The sequence below is a fragment of the Leguminivora glycinivorella genome, chromosome 3, assembly GCF_023078275.1.
Source record: "Leguminivora glycinivorella isolate SPB_JAAS2020 chromosome 3, LegGlyc_1.1, whole genome shotgun sequence".
NCBI lineage: Eukaryota > Metazoa > Arthropoda > Insecta > Lepidoptera > Tortricidae > Leguminivora > Leguminivora glycinivorella.
The window spans coordinates 9023322-9036526 of NC_062973.1; the positions used below are offsets into that span (position 1 = coordinate 9023322).

Consider the following 13205-nt stretch of genomic DNA (forward strand, 5'->3'; position numbering starts at 1 on the left):
GTTCTGCAGCTGTTGGCGAACGGTAAATGCGACATGAGGTCGAGCGTTATCATATAGTAAAATTACAGTGGCTCGCGCGTCTTGCGCCCAAAATAAAATATGAGGGGATGATAAACCGTCGGACAAAGTAGGTCGGATAATGCCTCTGGACGTATGCAAACAAGATTCCGTGCCCTTTCTGCCTACGTCGACAAAATTGGCTGCTTACAGCCTTTTAAAAATATACGAACCTGAAGTAAACTTTCTTCCCGTTTATAATAAAGTTCATGTTCCCAACTCAAGAGAACGAGGAAAGCACGAAAACAAAACATCAGTAACAAACAAACGTAGGTTGATTGAATGAATAAGTCTTCTTGTTTCGAACGCGTGGTAGCTGAAGATTTTCTAAGTTATCATTATTATTTGGTGTATCATACCTGATGTTCACTTCAGATTCTTCAGAACTAAAACTTACGCTTATTACTGTCAGATATTGATGATTTATTTAATGGTTCCATTTAGGTATTATTCGTGCCAGCCAAGCCGTGACAAATTAATATAGCTTACAATAGAATCAGTGCCTTTAAATCGTGTGCCGCAATAAATTGTGCTTGCCAGAAAGAATTCGTCGAAAAAAAAATTAAATTGGTAGGCTCCTTCGTTGAAAAATATAATTGAAATCGGAGAAATCACGTGGACCTGGACGTTCAGTATTAAAAGTCATGCCCATCAAGATAATTATTTACGTTTTAGCAAAAAAACGGTACAAAAGTGGCAACGTTGTAGTGTTATCCACATCCCCTTCAAATCCAATATAAGAAAAAGAGACAACAGAATTTTGCCACTTTTCAATTTTGTACTCCCGACGTAGATGAGTCTAAAGTCTGAATCAGATCAATCTGAGGAATTCATGATTTGAAAAAAATAGAACGAATGCACGGAAATTTGTCACCGCGTATGATGTAGTTGTCCACATACATTCTGATTTTTCAGATAGCTGGCATGTGTTACGAATTCATAATATACATGTACAATCATAAGGCACTTATTTAAATAAAACCCATCATGAATTTCTTTTGAACATTATTCGTATTATCATGCCATTGAAAAATCTTCTATATTCCGACGAGGTACCTACAAAATATATATCAACGGTAGTTTAGATGCAGAAGATCACGCCAACTTGGACATTGAACACCTACTTAACTACAGTTTTCTAAGTCACCATTCAAATAAAATATAAATACTTCCAAAAGCAGGTCATACTAGCTTATATTGAGTACAGTAGAAGTTTAATTTAATATGTACCTAACCGACACTAAAAAAATATTCAGAATTTAATTTTTTCCTGTAGGTATGACGATTGTAAATAGGTAGGTATACCTAATATTCGCGAAACGTCCTATCTTTTTCCAGTGTTAGAAGTTTTTTATTTATTTATTTATTTAGAACACAAACAGTCACATAAACAAATGAGTTGGTGTACTACAATGTAGGTACTAAGTAATTAGGATAAAAAAGACCTGGAGGTTCATTACTAAGTTTTCTTTTTCTCCGTTTCAAAGGACATTTTTGAGTTAGGTAAAGTAAAGATTTTCCCGAACCGAACCGACTGAACTCCTTTTATCTTTGGCACTCAAATTGTGACAGATGGAAAAACTGCGACCGTTTACATATGCGGCATATGCCACAAAAAACATGTTACTTTGACTCGCACACGTCAGTTTTTTTACGTAAGTATGTAATTCGGACCGGGAACAGTGGAAATCCTTCATAAGAGCCCTATGCCCCTGATGAGGGACAACAGGATAAAATCATCATCATCATGTAATTTTTATCATTGTCATTTAAGTTTTATCCTCGTAAGGCCCAATGTACATTACAATGTACATATTGTTGCAATCGAATTTGAATCTTTCATGAACCAAATAAAGTAGAATTTCCATTGATTCATTGATTTTTAAAACAAACGAAATTCGCACCAGTTTACTTATAGAACAAAGTTCAAATTCAAAATGGGAAAACTAACTATGGTGGGCCCTACGAGGTTATATCATTTTGAAATTTAATCGTGATGGTCTTATTAAGCGCTTTATATTTCCTCAATTATTAACTTCCATTATCTAAGTATATCAACACAACTATTTCTTTATTCTACATTTTTGCCTTACCAAAAAAAGTCTTATAAACTTCGGTTAAGGTTTGAAATCCATGGTGTTTCTGCTAAAAAGCTCAAACTTTCGTGAAAACATTTTGATTTATACATCTGAATAATTCAGTCCGCCCATTTTTCAGTAGCGTTCAATTCAAATGGGCTGTGCTTCAACTAGGTCAAGGATATATCAATAATCCTGATAGGGTGGAGGCTAGCTCTTCAAACTACTAATGACAATGAAATTTACAGGCACTGTGTAGTAACATGGAGCTATAATTTCATTGAAATCGATTGTTCGGCTTACAACCGGTATTGACCGAGTTGAAACTGAAGGTTGCGTTTGTTTTTCTTTTTTAGGGTTCCGTAGTCAACTAGGAACCCTTATAGTTTCGCCATGTCTGTCTGTCCGTCCGTCCGTCCGTCCGTCCTCGGATAATCTCAGTAACCGTAAGCACTAGAAAGCTGAAATTTGGTACCAATATGTATATCAATCACGCCAACAAAGTGCAAAAATAAAAAATGGAAAAAAATGTTTTATTAGGGTACCCCCCCTACATGGAAAGTGGGGCTGATATTTTTTTCATTCCAACCCCAATGTGTGATATATTGTTGGATAGGTATTTAAAAATAAATAAGGGTTTACTGAGATCGTTTTTTGATATTATTAATATTTTCGAAAATAATCGCTCCTAAAGGAAAAAAAAGTGCGTCCCCCCCCCTCTAACTTTTGAACCATATGTTTAAAAAATATGAAAAAAATCACAAAAGTAGAACTTTATAAAAACTTTCTAGGAAAATTATTTTGAACTTGATAGGTTCAATAGTTTTTGAGAAAAATACGGAAAACTACGGAACCCTACACTGAGCGTGACCCGACACGCTCTTGGCCGGTTTTTTACTAGTTATAGTTGATAAACTAGTTGTTACTAGGGGTGGATTCGCTGAGGCGGACTGCAATCCATTACCTACACGGGAGCTAACAGAGTATAGGTAATAACAACGATAACTTTAGCTAGCTAAACTTTAGCCAGTCTTCTCCGAGACCACGGGTACAACGCCTTCCTCGAAATGTCGAAGGTTAGTTTCAGAATGTAATAATACGCGAAGTCCCATTTAGCTGAATAATACTAATGTGTAGGTAGTTATAACCCTGAAAGTTTAAATCAACATGGACTGCAACCTACCTACCTAACAAATTAGGTACAGTCAACCAATTTGAGCCCTTAGGCCACTGTAGAACTATGTCATAGTGACGTTATAAACCACATAATAAGAAATCTCTTACTGCTGTCATTTTGATATGGTTGTAGAGTGGCCTAGGGTTCCAAATGGTTGACTGTACCTACGTTAGTAATTTATTAGTAATCTGTGCTCATCGAGTACGATCGAGATTGATCTGACAGATAGCGAATAATCTGAATTTTAAGAATGTGTGTGGCAATGTGTTGATCTGATTTTTGTAAGATTATGATTTTTTCAGATTATGAATTTTAAGACTGTCTGTTGCCGGCCTAACGTGTATTAAGGCTGCAACAGACAGTCTTAAAATTCATAATCTGAAAAATCATAACGCACGGAGTTCTATACAATTTTGCAACTGTCCTCAACTCCACGCATAATCTTAAGAATTCAGATTGATCTATGACAGATTGTATACAAATCTTCTTTATCAGATTATGAATTAAGACTGTCTGATGCCGGCCTAAGAGAGTCATGTCATGGATAAGACTAAGAGTCTAGGTAGGTGCTATCTAAGGAGTTGTCTAATAATAAAAATAAAAGACGTTTCAATTAATGAAACAAATATATTTCATTATGAAATTAATTACCAACAAATCCATTTTCAACACGTTTTCAAACCGTTTTCAATTACTTTAGGAAAATGTGCCTTTTTTAAAGTGCCAAATATTCAATTTATTGTGCCACAAAAACACATTTACTAATTTAATAATGAGATCAAATACATGTTGAACACACAATTGTCTATACTTTCACATTTGCGTGTTCGAGTAAAAATGTTTTTGTCGCTGAAAAATTTTACGCCTAATGGTAACACTACAACACACATTTATTGCACATTTAGAAATTTTGTAAAGTATTTTTGTCTTTTTTTTCTTATTTTTAGAGATCCAAGACATTTACTATAATTTTGCACATCGATATTGAATGAAATAATATACACAATAGCTTTTAATTTAGATCGTAGATATAATACACATCCAAAATATGGAACTATACCTAAGTTAATTTGGACAATGGACAAGTAGCTTACCGCGAGTGTGAAGCTTACATATTCGCTAGCGGACGTACAGTACCCGGAGGTAATGATTGCACATAGGTTTTTCATCTTTGTAGAGCGTTGTCTCTTTCTTGCTTATGTGACGTTAATTGTCTCTTTCCAAAGACCGATGTGCATTCTTTATCGCCGTTTACTGTACTTTCTATGTACGCAAACGTCAACAAAATTGAAAGTGTCATACTTGTGGTAAGCCTAAAGATACACAAATGAAATACATTATTTTATCGGTTGTCATTGTGTTAAAATAAATTATCTTAAATTGTTGGGTTATCAATCATCTTACAAATATTTAAAAAAAAACATGACACCTTTAACAATAATAATATTATCTGAAAATTAAATTGACGAGGTAAATATAAAAAATAAAAATATATTAATTTACAAAACAGCAAGTTACTACCGACTACTTGATTTTAACAATAAAAGTAAAACTTAAATCTACACTCAAAAGCATAGAAACCTGTTTAATATATCTGAAAATTATTTATGTTTTTAATGCGCTTTAATTTATTTTGACTGTGTAATGATATAAGTCAAAGTCATGCCACACAAACAGTTGCAGTCATAACTCATACAACTTTGTGTTTCAGTTTTTAGTTGAAAACATAATTATTTAAAAATGAATCATATCACTTAGTGAGAAATAAATAATTTGGTATTTTGTTACTTCAATGTACCTAAATATTCATACCAAACGAAATTAAGGAACCTAATGTAATGTCCAGTAAATTGTTAAAATGGTCCTTCAATAATCAACACATAAATAACACATAATAAAATACGTTCAAACTATTGTTGTCTATAGACAAATGGTTACTATTGAAATTTTACTAGCTACTTATTAGGCAGGTTCTGCCTTATACGACGAAATTATATCTGAACATTTACCGCAAATGCGGAAATAATTTGAAACAATTCGCCTAGGCTCGCCTCGCCTAACATCAATCTTCTTTGTTGCCACTTGGAAGCTACAGGGCCCATGTCCTTCATATTTAACCAATACATATCACCTTTTAGCTTCCAAGGTGCAACAGGGCACGGCGACCAAATTGCGTAATCCATTTTTCTATCCAAATGGCTAAGCACCATACACCAAACATTCTTACAATATTGAATACAACTTCTTAGAGACACAAGATACTTTTAAAAATACTGTACCAAAACAAAACCCTTATGTTAACATCTAAACAAAATTATTGCTGATGCTGTTTTCAGTATTTAATGTAGTTTATATTTTAATTACCTATGGAAGCTTCAATAAATAAAATGTCTCTGTAGAACAGTTTCTATCACATATCATTACACTTTGTAGCACCACGCGGTTAATAGACCCATCTACGATACCTACACTTACCTCTATTCAACGTTGTATATGGAGACGTATAAAAATCAATACATCTGAAAAATAATTTAAGATTGGTATATAAAAAATTCTGTATATGTTATGTTTAAAACTTAAGTAGGTAAACTCTCTTATTGTTTTGACATCGTGAACTATTGCGTTGATTTGGCTTTTAAAACGTTAAAATCAATCTATATTTTATATTTTGATTCGCTACGATATTATAAACGGCGAAACTTCTGGCCTACATGCACTTGTTCTACCCAAAATCAGTCTAGAATCGGTCTTCATTGAATCGCGTACGCTGGAGCATATCTCGGCCACTGTTGCGACTTAAATTAATATCACAATCATCACCCACCTCGCTATTTACGATGCCTACAAGAGAGCTCTTATAGAACGAGCTTCTATCGACGCGTCTAATTTGATAAAAGTCGCTACTTCATCGCATCCTATCCCTAGATTATTAACATGCTTCACAGACAAAGAACTAATTAAAAATAATTAGAAAAATGGCAAAGTTCGCAGAGTTTATAGTCATGCTATTATAAATAACACACTTCTGTCGATGATTAAAAATAAAAGACACTCATAGTTAGATTGGACGGAGATATAACGATTTACTGTGGTAAAATTGTGCGTCATGATACCTATTATTTAACCGAATTTCGAGACTACGGTTAGGGCCAGACTTTGGTAGGAGTTGAGGTAGGTTTCCAAAAGTTCCACCTGGAATTCCTTCCAAAACGTACAAAATAAATAATGCCCATTTAGATAAAACATTAAACTCTGAAGTTAAAATATGCCAAATAACAAAATATGCCACGTTTGAAATAACGCAGCTGTTGTGAGAAGATATGTAATAAATTTAGTTTTTAAAATTAAAATGGTAAAACTTTCCTCTTAATAATTGTAAAACTAAACAAAAGAGAACCCTTACATCCTAGTTTATCACATTTGTCCTGGTTAGTACTCGCATATTTACAATCCTCTGCAGTGCTGAGTATAATTATGAATCTGATTTAAAATTATTTATATTAGAGATATTTATATTACATGAACAAATATAAATAATACCACACCAATAGTTAACACTAAGAGAGTTCAAAATAATGAACCACTCATAATTGCTGAAACGTTGGCTTGATGTTCTAATCATCAATATTATGGAATATCAAAATGGATACCTACTTACATATTGTATAAAACTGGCAACAATCGGGGTTCTGTCAGAGAACACGACAGCAACGCCGGGAGCAGCTATGAGTGGTCAATGACCTTACACCTATAAGACACTAATTACACCACAACATCAAGTAACTACCGATCATATAATTATAAAAACAGTCAACATCAATTTTGAATATTAATATATCATATTGTTTTAAATTTGACATAATGGCAAATATCTACATTATACATATACACATTTTGTTTTCATTTAGTTATACATGGTATTTCATTGTTTATTTCGATGGTATTGTTAAAAGACTTCAAAATTTACAGAAAAAACATGAAAACTGATCAACAATATCCAGGTGCAAGTCGATATTGCAGTGTTTTTCTCTTAAGTTATTTAATCTCATGTTGTTCAGAGAACACAATATAATTATTTTATAATTGCAATGAAAATGTGCACATCTCCTAATATGGACCAGTTGACTTATTCCTTCTGTAAAGAGTATTAAAATAGTAGTAAAAATAAAAATTCAGAGTATTGCTTCTCGTTTATACTTAGAAGTTTTCGACTACCTAAATATTACTTATTAAATCCCTCTGGCAAACTTAAATAAGTATAATATTCAACTGTATCTTTCATATGAAATAACAATTATCAAACCCAAGCTATACATATACGTAGGTATGATTAGAACCCATTAGAGTACATACCCTAGCAGGTATATGAATTAAATAATATTGTTTCCCGTTTCATTCAACTTCGTTGCATTGGCTGCTATTATTATCATAAAATACAATATTATACTTAAAAATGTAGATTATGACAACTATTTTACAATGTCTATTGCATAAGGCCCCATTTAGACGGTACGAGAACTCGCATACGAGTTTCATTACATTGCGGTATTTGATGGCTGTGCAAAATTAATCTAACCTCAACAGCCCGCAATGTAACTAAAATCGCATGCGAGTTCTCACGCCGTCTAAATCAGGCCTTATTCTCAGAAAAATACTGGCCCGCAAATAGCAATTAATAAGAATTACTTATTTTTAAAATGCCGGTATTAAATCACTTATTCTATATAATAATGTACATAATTGACACTGTATAGTTACTTTGGGATCTAGTTGAAAAGGAGGTTGCACAGAAAATTGAGCATTTCTTAGGTTATGTCAACGTTTTATCTTTGTAGTGTAAAAGAATAAAAGAACAACCTGTAATTTTCCATCCAATCTCCTTTCTGAGAATAACAACAAAGATTATCACATTGGCGGCAGTTGACATCGTCTACGAGCGGCTGATGTCACGTGTTAAACATATTGTAGTGAATGTGCAGGCCAGTATATTTGTACTAAAACGCAGTAACTTATTTAGAGTCGCCAGCTCCTTACCTAAACGTAGGAGCTCTTGGTTCGACTGGACGAAAAAGTGGTTTATTTTATGTAGTAAATACATAGAACAAGTAAAAATGCTATAACTTTGAACTAATTGTATAAAATTGTACATAGTATTTTCTGTAAAATCAAACCTGATCCGTAAGGCTTACCTATATCAATATAAGAAGCGATTTTGTCTCTCCCGTATAATATTGATAAAGGTAGCACGGCAAAAAGTTCTTTATAATATATTTCACTGTTTATTTGTATGAGGTAAATATTTTGGCACAGAGAGATTTCTTAAATCTAGCTTTACTTATTTAATCGCTCTTTAAAATTATTTGCTTATATCATATGTTAAATTATACAAAACTTTTTCGATGTCCTAAAACTGGTTGACTGGTCTTAATCATACAAATCACAGCTTTTGCATTCTCCTACTTATGTATCTATCATCGCGACTACCAATTTTCTAGATACTCTTCAATGGAATGAGTTACTTCAACCTTAAAATTACAATGACATATAAAAATATGGCAAAAGAAAGTATGTGAAGCACTTCGTTAACACAAACATAAGTGGCTTTGTCGTTATGAATAAAATAATATATTAATTACGTATTTATATAATAACATTATCACCCGTTTGTATTGCATTGGATCACTCTGCAACGGATAGGAGAACGTCACACACAAATTCGATCTGAATAATGTGCTAGTTAAGGTAACTGTCCCATATTACGGGAACTTAAGACGTTTCCTACTTTATTTTATTTTAAGGATAAGTCTTCTACGATGGATTTAAGACACTATTTTGCATCGTAACTTTTAATTTATAGAAATTACCGTTGTTTTACTTAACCCTTAGTTTGCCCATTATTCCGGGATACAATTTTGGTATGGCTTCAATTCCGGGAGTCGTTGTACGTAATTACGGGATACCTTTAAAGTCCACGTTGTTGAAGCATAATGTAAAAAAACGAATTAAAAATATTGTTTACATAAATATATAAATGCACATATCGTTTTGATAGATGCTTATACAGATTGTATTTTTTATAATTGGCAATGTTTTGATGGGTTGGGGTGGGATGGGTAATATGATATTTTACGGTATAACTATTGTACGATATAATGACAGGGTGTTATAAGTTTTACTGTCTGTCTAAGGCATCGCTTTCGAATGGATGAACTAAATTAGATTAGTTTTTTTCGTTTGAAAGCTGAATTAGTCGAGAGTGTTCTTAGCCATGTTTGATGAAAAACGCTTTACAATGTAGGAGTTTTTTTTTTTCAAAATTTAATTTAAATCCAGAAGCTATTTCCGGTTATAAGAATTGCACGGTACTCGTGAAAATTTCAGTTTTTGGTACTGGTGATCACTGAGCTACACCGTATACATATATGGTGGTGATACGTTATTCAAGTATGTACTTATATATAAATAAATAGTACTCAATAAATAAATATTATAGGCCGTTCTCACACAGATTGACTGTCTGACTAATTTGTATTATTTTATATTTATATATGTCTATCCTATTATGTATTATCCTCATGTAAATTTTAGCTTTCTAGTAGTAATAATGATTGAGCTAAATCGTAGACGGACAGACTGACTGACGGACAAACCAATATGCAGTATAAAGATTTTTAGCTAACTAAGAAAGTTTAAAAACATAATAGTCGGGTCTCTATACCTTATTTTGTGTTTTTATATTTTAATATACTTTATATATGTAGGCATACCGGAATAAGATACACTCATATAAAGTCGTGTACTTAATTACGGCAGTCAAAACGAAGGCTATATAAAAAGACAAACAAGATTTTTTTCTTAGTACATTGGAAGATTATATAACAATTATACTCAAAACATCGAAATAAGTAACCTTTGTGCTTTAATTTTGTGAAATAAAACAAATTTAATGTCGATGCCACACTCCAATATTTCGCACGTATTACTCAACGAGTATACATTTCGTACTCAATTATGAGACTAAAATCTGAAAAATATATGTACCGTAATTATGTCACTATAATCTGTAATCTTTACTCAATAAATTTTCATCAAATATATAAATATACTTCACCGCAAATAGTAATAAAACATAAAAACATTGCGGACTGTGTTTCCGTTATTCCGGGATACTCCCGCAATTATGTACACCGCTTCAAAATGGTGTACATTATTCCGGGAGCGGGTATTTTAATTAAAATATGCTTTAAATTAATTTGAAAAGATGATATAAATGTCTTTTAATAACTACTATTTGATCTATAGTTAATAAAATACTGCCTTAAATTAAGATTTTACTGATAGTTTCCTTATTTTGCGACAAAAACCAAAGTATCCCGGAATAATGTACCACATTTTACTATCCCGGAATAGTGTACAGTTACCTATAAATAAAATTACCCTTACACCCTAACTGGTTGACTTGTGAAATTATACTAAACCTAAGTAAGTAAAAGAAGGTAATTTTATAAAATATTTATGGTTATCCTTTTCCGTCGTAAGAATCAGATATATAGGACGGTGAACTTCGCTCTTCATTCATTAAAGTATTCTTATTCGAAACTGAGTACCTATTGATACCGTTGCACTTTCCAAGTATGAATTACAACACAACTAAATGAAAAGCGAGAAAAAAAAAAACAATTAAGAGTCAAACACCAATCCTTTTAAATAATGTCGTAGATGTGGGTTTCTGCGTGGAAGAAACTTAAAGGAAGAAATATTAAAAAACACACAAATATTAAAATCAAGGTACTACGTAGCCGAATGGCACAAACGTTCACGAAACGAGACGCTCGTTTCGTGAGCGTTTGTGCCAACGAGATATCTATCTCTATCGCTCTTGCGTATTGGCGCGACAGAGCCAGACTACCTTTCGCGGCGTTTCGTTTTCGTTTCGCGTCGCAGAAATGCCATTCGGCTACGGCACCAGGTCTATCATCCTGACACTGACATGCAAACGATTTATATCGTGAGTCTATAAAGTCTGTAAAGCTTACAAACGATCAACGGCATATTACTCTGCAACCACTTCTTGTCATCTCTAGCATTCGAAAGTGTATCCTCTTAGATAATTATCAAAAATTACTCAATTAACTACTTATCCATAAACAACTCTAAAATAAAAACAGTCCTGTGAGCTATTTAATAAAACCTGCTTAATATCGTCTTGTAAAGTTTAAAAATGTTTTAAAAAATATTCCGATTTAATGTTATAATATGACTCGGTCAATAAATATAGAGGTATGCGAATATTGAACGGAGGACGGCGCGGTCGGAGCAGGGGCGTCGGGCGCGGGCGCGGGCGCGGCGCATCAGCGTGCGTTGTGCACGTGTGTGGTGAGGTGCTTGGACAGGTAGTCGGCGCGTGCGAAGCATTTGCCGCACGCTTCGCAGTGGTACGGCCGCTCGCCTGTGTGGATGCGCAGGTGCCGCGTCAGGTCGCTCTTGCCCCCGAACGCTCGTCCGCAAAACAAGCACACGAACGGACGCTCCCCTGTGTGCTTCCTCACGTGCAACTTTAAATTCTCTTTGGACCTAACGCATTTCCCGCAAAATGGGCATGCAAATCCTCCTCTCTCTATCGCGTGCCCTGTCGTCATTTTGCAAGAATCCCATAATCCCCGAATGTGGACTGGCGCTGTCGTGTTTGCTATCAGCTCGAGACTCGCTTTCTGAACTGTCTGCGATTGAGCTAACGCTGGCAAATGAGACGGGAACGCGCCTTCTCTCCCCCGAGGGAGTGTCGTCCCGTTTGCTTTCACTTTCGGCACTAGAGTTTCTGCAGTCGGTCGAATCGTCAACTGTCACTATGGAGTCCGATGGGCCGTTCGAATCGACGGTACTGTCTTGTTCGTCGTGAACTTCTATCGGGGGGCTTCTGGTGCTCTCGGGTCTGTTTTTCTTTTTAATGGATAGGTCCATTTCGCCACAGCGCCCTAACAGAGCCTCGTTTGTGCTAGAAACCTGATCCATACTGTCACTCTGGTCGGTGTTCTTTGTGTGAAGTCGCTCTAAAGTATGGTTCAGGCGATGTTTTTTGAACGACTTGAGGTAGCGGAACTGCATTCCGCAGACGTCACAGGTGAAGAGTTTGTCAGCCGGCAGCCTGGCTCGGTGATTTTGCTCTCTGTGTTTGACATAAGCGGACCTGTATCTGTAGCTCTGTCCACATTGTTCGCAGACGAATGGTTTGTCGTCGCATGAGGTCTGCGAGGCGTGTTGCAGGGCGGCGTGGCGCTCCAGCAGCCAGGTGGAGGGGAAGGAGGCGAGGCAGACCCCGCACCGGCGTCGCTCCGAGTGCAGGAGGTGCCTGTTTTGGTAAGTCATGCAGTCATCGCTAAGGTACCTGCGTAAGCGGCACGCTTGCAACGCCAGTAATGGCGACCAGATCGGTAGCGCGGTAGGGCTTCGCGGTGGAATAGGGCTCGGGATGCTCGGTGACCTGCATGTCATGTCCAGACACATCTGTAAAATAAATAATTGCTTATTTAGTCATAAGTCTAATAACACAGTATTTTCGTAAGAGTTATAGTAAACGAATCAAACGTACCTTGTAATAAACATTTTAAAAGGATTAGGAAGAAAAGACGAGTTTTGTAATGATTGTAGAGCTTTTATTTGTCAAAATTGTATTTTTACAGCTATGATATGCTTATATTTGTTTCAAAAGTCAACAGCAAAGGGTCTCGGTTAAGACTGTTGCACAATTGACGAAACATTACACCAATTTGATCCTCGATCTTTTTGATATTCTGTAACTATGATTGCTGCAATATATATTTAACAAAATTCAGCTTTTGTTACAACATTATGAACTATCAATAGATAATATTGTTAAAAGGCAAAACAGATTT

General features: G+C 34.9%; 1 protein-coding gene across 1 annotated transcript; it reads right to left on the bottom strand.

Annotated features, from left to right (window-relative positions):
* Positions 1-10741: 10741 nt before the first annotated feature.
* LOC125224615 (zinc finger protein OZF-like) lies at positions 10742-12804 on the bottom strand. The gene is made up of 2 exons (XM_048128037.1): positions 12195-12804; positions 10742-12130 (listed from the first exon to the last, which is right to left on the bottom strand). Exons 1-2 carry the CDS (start codon positions 12802-12804, stop codon positions 11664-11666), a joined length of 1077 nt encoding a protein of 358 aa, XP_047983994.1. The 3' UTR covers positions 10742-11663.
* Between the last annotated feature and the right edge of the window lie 401 nt (positions 12805-13205).